Source organism: Varroa destructor, unplaced genomic scaffold, assembly GCF_002443255.2.
Source record: "Varroa destructor unplaced genomic scaffold, Vdes_3.0 BEIS01000005.1, whole genome shotgun sequence".
NCBI lineage: Eukaryota > Metazoa > Arthropoda > Arachnida > Mesostigmata > Varroidae > Varroa > Varroa destructor.
The window spans coordinates 38,601,268-38,614,394 of record NW_019211458.1 but is presented as its reverse complement, the minus strand read 5'-3'; the positions used below and the strand labels follow the sequence as shown (position 1 = coordinate 38,614,394).

The window sequence follows — 13,127 nt, the reverse complement described above, 5'->3', positions numbered from 1 at the left end:
AGAAGAATAAGCAGCATCAGCACCAGCATAAATTAGATTCATACGAGAAGAACAATGCAGAACAAATGGCATAATTCAGAACGTATTCGTCTACAGATACGTAAAGCAGTGTGAAAAAAAATCGCGGTAAATTGACGCTTTGATGAAGGCATAATTACTTACCCTGGCTGTAAGCCCTGGCCGTAAATTTGGATGAGGTCTGTGTCGACCCGTACAGCATATTGCGTAGGCTTTGCTCGCACCGCTTGTAGCACGCCCTCAACATAGAAAGGCTGATCAGGTGCCAGGCGTACACAGACCGGCGTACCGATGGCACCAAGATGAATGGGTGATGGCGAGTGGTCAGATAATACAGGACACGCGGCCGCTGAGAACACGTTGCAGACGACCATATCACGCCGCTCCTCACTATCCAACTATAAAAGAGAACAACAAAATTATATATATATATATATATAAGCAAACAGCGAATGGCTAACGTGGCTATATTTCACATACTTTTTTCAATCGTAAGTAAAAAGGATGTACCTTGATAATCCAAACCACTGCAAATGACACCTTGCGCCTATTCCTCAGCCCGTCTGATTTTTCGTCTGCTAGGCCTCATATACTGTTGGGAAGATCTTTTACTTTTATCGACTTATTATATGTCATAGTTTCGTGCGGATCATAAAATTCTATGTTGAGTTCACATACTGAACATTAGGCTATTGGATGAAAGGAGCAGTATATCTAACACTCTTTTTTCATTTGTGTTTCGCCAAACTCAAAATAGGATAGGTGCAGGCTGTACGACCTAAAAAGTCATACAGACAATACCTAGAAGAAGCCGTATTATCAACCTAAATAAAAGATCAAATTGTTTCGATCTTCCAGGTATTGTCTTAAGCCGCTTAAAGCAAGTTCATGCAGAAACGTAATAATTAAATAAGCCTATATATTTTAGTTATAAATTTCTCGCGAAAAAATCAACGCAAAACAAGTGTGACGGGTTTTCTTGCAGCACCCTTATGTCGCCAAAGGTCGGTGTGGCAAATTTAGCAGTCAAGCTTGTAGTCAAGCTTCAGGTAGAATCGTATGGCTCGAACGAAACGGCAACAATAGCCCAACATACTGTATCCAAACATCACAGCTGTTCAACAATATATTAATACTCAAGCTCCAGCAAACGAAAGAATGTTTTTCATCTTTAACGTCGATACAACCGGCCAGAAGTGAGATTACCCGGTGATCAGTAAAAATGCGTTTCCTATTTATTCAGCAAATCCTTGACTTTGAGTCCTTTCGAAAGTCAGGCACGCGAAAAATGTATCTCACACATACGCTCATACCCAGGCCACTCCGAGAGTCAGCGGCTATTAGTTTCGTTGCCATCATGGGGACAGGCGCGCTGCTCCTAAAAGGCAATGCGACCATCCGGCGTCAATGAGCGCGCACCTATTCAGGCAGATTTTCATGTTACAGCGCGATGCAAATGCAAAACTATACTCTAATTTAAACACGCGCATCGAATGAGAACGTGGTGCACTCGGCCTTTGCCTAGAAGTCCGTCAACAACTGTAGAAATTGATCCATGTCGACGTTGTTCATACATAGGCTGACGAAGATCGTATATACAATCTTCATACACGAAAAAACGACACTTCCAAAAAAACTGCGGCTTACAAGCACTTGGTATATAGTATAAATTAGAAGTCATTGCTAGACTACATCTAATATTTATTTGATCTTGTAGATGCCTATCAGATGGTTACTAACTTTAGAACCTGTTGAGGAAACTAGAAACTAGAAAAGAAAAAAAAAGTTCTTGTCGGCACGCTGTGTGTCCCGTAAAGCCGGCATTGCCGAATAAACATAACTTCGTGAATCATGACATGTCTATTGTTAATTTTGTTTTGTTCATTATTGAGCTAGACACTCGACAATGATACAATGAAACGAAATCAATATTGGCGTAATGCCCATAACGTTCTTGTTGCCATGACGCATTTGTTTAGTACTTTGTCCTATACTGGACCGCCTAATTAAAAGAGACTTGTCAGACAATCTGTCAGCGAACGATAGATTCCGAAAATCCTGCTACCGACAACAAAGGAAGTTGTTGTCGTAAAAATGACTATTTTTTAAGTGCATAGAAGTGACTTCATTTGAGGTCTAATGTAAAAGATGCCACCTTATGTAACAAGTCTAATTTATTCGTATTTGTGAAGACTTGCTTTGGTTGTAAAGAGCGTCAATTGAAAGTCAAAATCAATTGAAAATCACATAGCAACAACTTACTGAATTATAGTTTAAGAAAATAATCAGGCCGTGTTCTTCTTCACATAAATTGTCTGTGCTTGACCTTGGATCTTCATAGATTTCAGTTTAGTGAATTTGTTACACCCAAGCTTAATCGAATCGACACGGCGAGCTGCTTAGGCTGAAAACAGGAACGAAACTCTGCCCTGTATAGGTCTTCCTATAGGTCCTGGGATACAAACACACATCTGTTTTCTCATTTCAGACACTTTATAGATATACAGTTATAAAAATGACATAATATAATTCATAACACATAGTCGTATGCGGCAAACAGTTGAAACTGACACTTGAATTGCTCTTTTATGCAGGGCCCACCTATTTTATTAAGGAAAATAATTTTCCAATGTCTTGGAGCGTCGTTCGATAGCAATCAATATAGACGCTGTCAGTGGACAATTGTAATTAACGAGTGTCCCCTGAAACAAAAATGAGCAGGGATTACTCTTTCAAAAAAAAAATATAATTCGTTGTTTTTTGCTCAGACTGCAGTAATTTACAACGAACTTGCGAAAATCTTTGAAAAGCCTCGATTACGACCTATACCGGACCGGTACGACCAGGATACGCGATCAGCACCCAACCAGTGATCCTTGCAATAATAACCGCAGTTGTATCCGTAAAAAACAAGTTTAAGAAGAAACTGGTTCTCGGCAAGGCGCTGTATTATCTGTACGTACGGATAGAAGAGGTTAAATGGCTTCTGCTAGAATGTCTAAAGGGTGTGCCGGACGTAAGATTCGAAACCTTAATCTTTAGGTGATAGCAGCTCTGAGGAATCAGCCATCCAGCCAGCTGACCAGTATAATCATCGTGATACAGTGTTGCCGCATCAGGGCTGCAGAACTCCGATATTTCAATAAAAAAGTTGTTCAACGAAGGAGGACGATGCGAGTTATTACCGTCGCTGTGATATATACGAAAACTGACTGCGAGATCGCGGTGCCTAGCAGCTTGAATTGACTTTTGGCTGGTCGAACGGCCCAGTAAGGCGCCGTTGCTAAGATGACTATCTGGCCTATTCACACACGACTTGACTTTAGATATCCAGCTAAACGAGACACGTCCCACTGCTCAGTGAGACTGACCTTGATCATGAAGTATTTGCTAAAAAAAATGATAGAATCAATTTATTGTCCAACCAATCCGAAAGGAGACACTTTTCATGTCTAAACAAACAAGTTAATTGTACTAATTGGTGACACAGGGGTAACTTTGCCATCGATTTTTTACGCGGTACTGATAATAGCCATTAATAATAGTTTAAAGGAAAAACGTGTCTTCGCCGCTTCATATTTTACTAAAAACGAGGCTGATACACAATGAAAACAATGATAGGTTCAATTATTTGAAAGCCTGCTTTGATTGTCTGGTAACATAACCTAGCCCGATGCTCCAATCGAAGACAGTGCACGACACCAACTTTACCCGGCCAAATGTAAACATATGAAGTCTGATATGTAATCTATAATGCAGCATAATCCTATGCAAGTACTACTAGCAACGTGATAATGGTGACAGAAATAATCAGCACCTTCGCAGTCTGGGGGATACGCAAACAATGAACCAAAAGATTACAAATTTCCAGTGCTATCCAGTCGCGGAAGAGCAGATCCCTTTTCCCGAAGAAAATAGGAGACAAACCTGTTTTTAAAGAGAATATCTGCAGTGGCAGCAGTAGTAGCGATGACCACAACTAGCAGAACTTCCAACCAGGATATAATAGGTATCCTGAATGAACGTAGTAGTCATGCAATTGAGTGGTAAAATTTTCGACCTGCTTGTTGATCATTCCCTGCTCGTTGGCCGTGTGTTCCCTCGTTAACAAAGACGTCTGTACTCCAAAGGGCACCACAAGCTAAGAGTCACTCATAGGACAGCGGAAGGGAACCCAAAATGTTTGCACTATTAAGTGACTCTAGTCTCGTCTCTGTTACTAGTCATCATCATATAACTAAAACTAACTGGTTGGCACTTTGCAGTGGCCGATTTGTCCAGGCGTTTAGATACAAAGTGCGTTGACGCTGTCACAGTTTACCGGCACAGCTGCATGGGTTTCGCTGTTTTGATTAAAGAAAAGTGACCCACCGACGGTTGCTAAAGCGAAGCTACATGGAGAAACACTTGACATTTGATCATACTGAAACCATCTGTCACAAAGCACTGACCAGATCCCAGAGTCACTAGTACGTACGCGTCTTGAATATGATGAGCGCTGCTTCCTTATTCATATTACATCTACCTACTAAGGACGAGCGAGTCCTTGCGAAGAGAAATAGATATGGGATTGGCAACGCCTGCCAGGGTTTTATACAGTGATAGAGAATTCCACGCCAATATGGAATGGAATAGCTGTATAGAACCTTTCAAGTAGTCTGTAACAGGCTTTACTCATTGTTGGCCAACGATTTGCAGTATCTACAATAACGAAATCAGGATATCCAACAACGGACGAAGGGTCAAAACGTGTTGGCGCGTGGGTGCTGTTGCCACCATAATCGCTAACGTGGTCATTGCCATTACTTAATATAATGATTAACAATCGAATTTCTCCGTTTCGTCGATGTGATAATACGCTGATATGCTACTTAAATAGTCCTTATACGGACAGCGGATACCTGTGCGTGCGCGCGTGCACTCGACGGCTTCCAAAGCCATATGCATGATATTACATGCACAAGTACCGAGATCGGCTGTCAAACAAAAGAGCAATTGGAGCAGCTGGAGTTTATCACCTATCTGATTTGCCTTGCTCCTTTGTTTCGCCGTTTCTATTGAGGTTATCTTCTACACTTCCCGTCGTTAGTGTGTCGTTATGTCCAGCCGGTGTCAACGACAATAAATTAACCGAATGATTAATAATAACAAACAACGGGTACACTTCAAGCCCTTGTTCGGCTTTTCTCTTTTTACTTCAATATATGCAAGAGTCCATTAAAAGAATAGCGACCGACGCAATCAGTACGAGACTACGATGGCAGGTTGCTGCAACAGCTTAACGGAAGCAACGATAATTGCCGTTAAAACGCTAACAGTAGCGACTGTAGCATCACTACTCCAAGTAATATGCTCTGCAGAAGCTATCTTAAAGCGTTCTTCCTTAATATGCCCACAGATGTGTTTTTTGTGTTTTCAATACAGTCACTGAAGGTGTGCCACGGCAACAAAGGTGCTTACGAATCTGCCCGTTGCCGTCGTCACCATGACGACGGGCACCGCTGCAGAATACCACTGCGACGGCAGTTGAGTGCTGCTATGGCACCATAGCGGCGATAGCCAAAGCAGCGGCGGTCGCAGCGGTTCTGATGACGTATGAAATTATTCTCGAACGCTTCTGGGCCTGGGGATGGATGGATGGACCAGTGGAGCGATTGCTTGCCAGCTACCGTTACCGTTCCGAATTTTACGTTCGGTCTGCGTTGGTTAAACACTTCTTTAAATCAGCTGCTACTAGTAGAGCTAACCTCAACCTAAGTGGGGTGCGCGCGCGTGCGTCCGCTTTGTTTCTCTGAAAGACTGCAGTCTACGCAGTTGCTGTTTTCTGTAGACAGACAACAATAAGCAGCAGCAGCAGCAGCACTACCCGCAGCTTTTTTACCTGTTCTGCTATTGCGTTGCTTGCTCTCTGTGCCTTTGCATATCCTGCGTTCAACCAACGAAGTAAGTACATACAGTGTGTAAGCGATTCGCCAGCCAGCGTCAGTGCACGCGTGCGCTCAGTTGTCTGCTTTTCCAAAAAGCGTTAGGCCCGGCCGTGGCCACAGTGGCCATCGTTGTCGTCGTGACACCTGAACGTGAGTGCTGTGCTGAGCGCACAGGCTGCCAGCACCATCAGCGCTAGCTTCATCAGCAACAACAGCAGCTTTTTAGTGAGAGTGACATTGTTCGCAGCAGCAATAGTAGCTTCAAAGATGGCATCGGCTGCACTGTTGGCTTCCGTAATAGAAAGCGAACAAGCAAGTATGTAACGGCCACAGCAGCAGCGGCAGTAGTAGGGAGAGCCTACGGTCAGACAAATAGGCGGCTACGGCCTTACCTCGAGCCCTGTAGCACGGCACAACATAAGCAACAGCACCAGCAACAACAGCAGCAGCAGCAGCAGCAGCTGCTGTAGGACACTGCTTAAGAAATTGCTGTGGGCTGGCAACATTCGGTTAGAGATCACAGTACGGAAAATATATGATTCGTTAGGCCGGCCCGGAGTATGCCATGGAAGGCGAATTATTTTGATGCCTTACGGTGTGTCAGCAGGCCAGCCATCGCGCTTTGAGTAGTATTCACTTAGTTCTTTGCATAAGTGAGACCACTATTCAACTGACGATCTCCAACATCGCCTACAATAGTTCTGCTTGCTCACTCAGCCAGGTTGTTTCAACTTGGCAACTTTTTTCGCATAATGTTTATCATGCTACTTGTAACTAGATGCTTTATATAACGACGGCTGTTATAACAGGGTCGTTGCGGCGTACGGTGGTGACACAGGGCTCTGAACTTCGAATGCCACCGAAAGCGGTAGGAAGCAGTGAATTTTCATAGTGCAACGAAAACAGGACCCAATATCACATCAGCAATCGATGCGGCAAGAACGTGACAGCAAATCGTGGAGGCAGGACACGACTGTCAGTGAAGGGTGAAGAAACTATAATTGAAAAATGGAGTTTAATTTGAAAATGGCTATGAACTTGTATTAATGCTATTTTATAATCGACGAATATCGTTATTAACTATTAGGTACAAATATACACGCAGGAAAAACCGTAAAAAACACCGACATGTGCAAATTTTGCGATTTTTTTTTTAATTCCAAAAGCAAAACAAAGCTTACGTACCGTGGAATAAAATTGAAAGGGTGTGCCGGTGCGTCCACAATAAATAATAAACTATAATACATCTTTACAAGTCATTATTCAATTTTTTTTTTTTAAAAAACTAATTGCCTCTCATTTTACCACAAAGTGCCTGTCACTAATTAATTCTCGTACGATTCCGCTGGATACATCATCCAATATGTATAGAGTCTGTGTATGTATGCGTCTGCACGTGTTTACACAGCCAACGACCACGAATCACCGACATCAAAACCGATGTTCCACGTAGACAAATGGCTACCGTTATCGCTTGTAGTGTTTCTCTCAGTTCCGTTTTTGCCATTGTAAATCAAAGTTATCGACGAGATAAACTAGATTCGGGATACAATAACAATTTGAATACTGCGACGAACGGATAGAGTACTTTCGCTCCGACGTCCTATCCCGTCTGTGTTGTTTTTTTTTTTTAATAACAGCAGCCTTCGTGACTCAGCTGTTGTGACACGTATGTGAGCGTCACGCACGACATCGATTACGATCCGGCGCTTGCTAGGTTCGTCAATGATGCTTTGAACAGTGAAGTGTATCTCTCTGTAAATCCGCAGTATGGTAACGAAGAGTAGGTTGATTGCTCATGTCTGATTATAACATATTACGCTACACTGCAATACAAACTAAGACATACCTGTACAATGAGATCGGAGGGCGTATTGGTGACTTCCTTGATGGTAGCAGGGAAGTATCTTCTTGAATCGTCTTTTTTGACAAGAACCCGGTGCCCTCGCCAGTCGGCCAGGTTCACCTCGGCAGCGTCCGACAGTCCTTCCATTTCAAGGCCCACGCTGCTGCCTCCCATTCCCGGCACACTTAATGCCGAAGGCAGGGGTGACGTTGCTAGACCCATGGGAGGATGGAGCGCTGACGGTGATCCGCCATGATCTGCTGCTAGAAGGTCAATTCCCGATTGGGGTACACCCAAACCTCCCGACTCGCCAGCGGCTCCCACTGGCGATGGGAATTTCCGCTTTTTCGGCAACATGCACACCTAGAAGAAAAGATAGAAGCTTGTAAGACAACGACTTCAAAATGCTAATCCAACAACACTTTGAAGCGAGTAAAAGTGATCTAACGTCGGCGCAATAAATAAACAAGCGAATGTTGTTCTTATATAAAAGTGTGTTAAGTAAGGGCATACGAAAAAATGCTACAACAAACACATCGTACTCAAAGCAAGCGGTGCGAGAGAAGGCGATACGGCTGAGTGAAGCGTCTCCGTAAATTCGCTAAATATCTAATATAAATTAGAGTGATCGTTATCTACGAGACAAATTTTGATTGATATTAATAGAAAGGACTTCGACAGCGACCGCAGTCGATAGCCCTGGTTGACATTGCCTGTGTCCACAAGTTGTCCACAAATTTTATACTGACTATGCTCATATATATCTCTAATCTACTGAACGACAGGGTGTCAGCGTTCGAAGGCCTATTTTGCACTGACTATCATAGACTACATGTATATGGGTAGATAGTTTTATCTTTCGAGTAGGTACTTCTCTTTTGCCAAAGGTAGCCGCTATACCATGATTTAACCTATGGATCAAGACCAACAGCTAGGTATTTTGCGTACGACATACTCTTGCTTTGACATCGTAACGGCCGATTCTCGGACAACTATAGGCTCCCAGGACTGGCCTGTCGAAGTTTTCTGTCTAAAGCTAATTAAAAGCGACACGTGAAATTTGATTGATTTTTTGCGTCTTCGTGGCTTTCGCAAATAATAGACACATGCAGAAATTACCTATTCAGTGTTGCAGACGCAATAGACGCATCAATAACTGCTAGCCTTTTGCAGTACTAGCTATCAAAGCAACTTGTAGCGACTGGGCGCCCGTATAGATATCCCACATCAACTAGACTAGAGCAGTAGCTTTCCATGCTGTACATAGCGAATTTTCGACATTATCGGCCTCTGACAAATCGCTACTGATAGCGAGGCATTGTCTAATAGGGGATCTTTGCGCTTTCACGCGATCGAAACAGGCACAACGATCAGAATCGCTCCATATTCTAGTACCTTTCATAATGTCGAAAAGGCTAGATACGTCAGGTATGCCAAAATAGATATTCAGTAATCGAAGACGGCCAATAGAGGAAGTAAGTTTTCGCAGAATTATGTTATCGCTTAATAATGTTTAGAATATTACGATCTGACATTTGAGCCTTCGTCCAGTGACCGCTTTCAACAATATTTGGTAACTGTTCGACGATCTCACATCTGTGTGGGCTTCGGGGTATGCCCGCGTACAGGAAAGCCTTGTATCGACGATAGCAGAATATGCGCTCTCTTCAAAAACTCTTAAACTCCGATGTTACGGAAGACATCATTTTTCCTTTTTTCGCATTTGCCTTTATCATATCAAAATAAAATCAGACTTCAGCTTTAATGCGCCGTCAAGGATGTTTGTTTTCACTGCAACAATGGCTTAGCTGATCTTATGGCCAGTTTTTACACTTGTCAAGAAAAACAGTTTGCGCTTGAATGAGCCCAATGGAAAATCAAATGATGGATCAATCTATACGACAGCTGAAAAATATACAAACATTTCAACTTTATTGCTCGGTGCGGATTAGTTAAAAAAAAAAAGTGACAGAAATATAAGTGTGTTACATTGTAACTGTTACGTCTTTCTCTTCCGCGTCTCGATGCACGTAGGTCTAACTTCGACTCGACTTCAGTCTCGATCCATCTTCTAGCGGCTAATGAAGCGCATGCTATTTTTGACAAATCGTCATTATTTTTTGTTTTCTTCAAACAACGCTTCAGCTAGTTCTTCGCTCTGACCTGAGCGTTGTGTCAGCTCTAAGAACAACCGTATTCGTCTTTTGAAACGTATTCAAGAACATCGTCGTACAATAGTTAACAAACATCATCGCTATACTTCGCGTTTGACTAATAACAAAACGTAGAGCTGCTTTAATAATTTATATAGTATTACAGTAACCCCTTCGTATGCTTATAGTCAAGGGTATGCCCAGCTACGCTAGAACATAGTTATCCATATATTAATGTTTAACTGCTTTCTATCGTTACTGTAGGCACTCGTAGATGGTTACCCAGTTTTGCTGGATGTGCGCGATAGGCTACAGCTAGTAGACAGCCGTTTGTTCTTGGCCTGGGCCTGATTGATAACAGACACTCAGCACTACGAGCAAAGGCGTATGTATCTTGTTCAGTAGCGTCTATATTATATGTTAGATTCGAAGATGAGTAAGCTTAAACAGGACCACCTATGCGGCGGCGGCGGCGGCGGCGGTTAATATCTAAGCGTGCCTGCGCGTATTTTTCCCGCCATTGAATTAATATATACGTTACATATTAATATTTAGCTGTATACAAAACATCATCGACAAGGTAAATCTCGCTCTATATCCAAGCATGACCACGTTAACAATGTTGGATACGACATCGAGATCAAATCGCTTTAGTCGACACGTACATACATAACCTTCGCGAATACTGCCCCTTGGATTACCAGCACTACTGACCACAACTCTGACTATCATATGGCCCTTTTGGACAAAAACGAGCTATTAGCGGTTGCTGTGAGCTGCGACGGCACCGTCTTGCTGACAAAAACAGCCATAGTTTTCAAATTGTACAGGATAGCGCAAGGTCATCAGGAAAGATTATCCGACAAATTGGCAAAGCCTACAACCGACGGCCAACAGAAATGGTGACCCTAAAAGATCATAAAATATCGCCATTCACGTAGGCTACAAGTCGCCGGCCTGTAACTGCAATTGGTCTAGCTAGCGGGTGCCTTTATCGTTATTTAGCGTGTGACACTGAAACGGAAATCACCCGTCGTAGCAATACGACGACGGTACCTCTAAGCTGGCGAGATATCTTCGAAGCAAAAAGTACTACTAATGTATTCTGCTTGAAAAATCGCATTTCTAAAGAAATGCGTTGAAGTAGCCTACGTTTTCTGGAAAATGTTGTTTGGCGAGATTACCAACGAAACAGCGGAATATCTTTCATAAAGAATTTCGATCGTATAATAATCGCGATACACGCTTATTCTACTACTATTTAACATATGCGGTGTACCTCGACAAAGTTACAATTTTTGTTCAATCGGTTAGTATACGACGATCCTGAACTTGTAAGAGAAGCCATTGGCAAGGAGTTCGGGATAAATTGACAGGCACCTTGTGCGACTCCGCTGGGAGCAAATCAGTTTTTCTCGAACAGAGTTACACGGACATCATGGCCGAGGCAGGTCATTTGTATTCGAAACCTGACGAAGATAGGCTATGGTCTGATCCTCGCGTAGAACATTCTTTCACTGAAATTATAAGCTCTACTGACTGTCCGACATCGACGGCCTACGTTTTCTTGCGGCCTCCGTAGTATTCAAGGAAGACTATCGTGAGACAAAATGGAAAATCCACAATAAAGGGTAGATTGAAAAGGCTTGAAAGCTCGTTAAAACGACAAAAAGAAAAGCCATTTGTTATGCTCCTGGAACTTCACTGCGGAAGTTAGAGGCCGTTCACAGTGACAGAGCACCTCTCACAAGTTGGATCGTCTGCATGAGCTTTAACGGTCAGCCGTTTTGAGGCGTTTGACCTCTCTTGACAGCTTAAGTCTTCTAGACCTCTAAATTTTCGGGACTTTATTTAAATAAATTTATTTGCCGTTGGTATATATTTGATATTATACATCAGTATGGGTCTATTCAAGATTACTAGCGAAATTTCTCCACGACTTAAGAATCCTTGAAAATGATTTGGGAATGGATGGGGACCCGAATGGCAATTACATTGAGTGAACACGTCTGTAGGGTATACCCCTGTCGACACCTGTAGAACGATGTATCCAGATTAAATGAAGCTGGTAAGTAAAAATATTTCCAATTATCCGGACAAATCTCTACATGGGCTGGCCATAAGGGTGCCCGACCAAAGCATACATTCATGCGAGACTACGTCCCCTGATCATGGCACGTACGTTTTCATCAGTAAACCTTGATACCTATTAATTTCCTCATACAAATAAGCTAAGAACATTTTATACAATGTACATGCAACCGGAGTATTCAATCTTTGTCAGGTGTCAATACTTTATATCATCGATTTCTGACGTGTTATCATTTATCGGTCAGCATGTCGCTAAAACAACCCTCCAACTCCGATAGTCCAAAATGGTCAACAGTTATTTTTTATTCCACTAACTCTGTCGTACCAAACAGTCCAAACACTTATCGCAGATCTATTATAATTACATTATTGAGTTAAACTAGCGCTGCCAGAAGTAGCGAAAAAAAGCAATTACCGATTTCTCCTCGTCAGTGGTTTGGGGGTTTGTAGGATTGAAGAGGGCCCCAGTTTGCCCCACCTGGGAGGGCACTTGCGCCACCTGCGTTGTCAGCTGCAAATATACAAGCAATACAGATTCTGTTAGAATAAAAACGGTCCATAAACCAACCACAGTAATAAAATTGTACTTCTGCGACGATACACTTTTCTATTGCCTTAAAAAGTGTAAAAATCATGCACATACAACTAAGGATCAATAGGGCTCACTCAGATAGCAAACATCTTTGCCAACCATGCTCGACTGAAGCAATGAATTATCCTTTTTCCCATTAAGCTTCGTACGGCTACGTCACATCCATGTAAACAGGAATACTGCTACCGTTTTTCGTTGGAGGAAAAAGATTAAAAACAAAAGAATAACTATTTGTCGGAAGCCGATATGCCACACTGAGCCAGTGACTTCAGAGGCACCACAGACACACACGCACACCCGTCACTAATATTACCTAGATGTTTTTGCGCGGCGCAATATCGCAATCGACATCTTCTTTTACATGAGAGATCTGTAACAAACTCGAGTTTATCGTCAACGCTTATATCTATGCGTGTGCACTACCTCACAAACTAAAGCTTCTAATTGTATGTCGCAACGATCTGAACAACACGTACAGCCATACCTCGGCGCCTGTTTAG

General features: G+C 42.6%; 1 protein-coding gene across 8 annotated transcripts in view; it reads right to left on the bottom strand.

Annotated features, from left to right (window-relative positions):
* The window catches only part of LOC111250841 (uncharacterized), an 86,016-nt gene that overhangs the window by 21,735 nt on the left and 51,154 nt on the right, over positions 1-13,127 (bottom strand). For 7 of the 8 annotated variants that reach the window (XM_022806672.2, XM_022806679.2, XM_086989511.1 and 4 more), the window contains exons 2-4: positions 12,451-12,546; positions 7,795-8,154; positions 163-416 (exon numbers count right to left, since the gene is read on the bottom strand). In XM_022806672.2, coding sequence (XP_022662407.1) covers positions 163-416; positions 7,795-8,154; positions 12,451-12,546 — 710 coding nt within the window. Of the gene's footprint in view, positions 1-162; positions 417-2,280; positions 2,482-7,794; positions 8,155-12,450; positions 12,547-13,127 lie in introns of those variants that run through there. The other variant, XM_022806678.2, reaches the window with a different exon arrangement.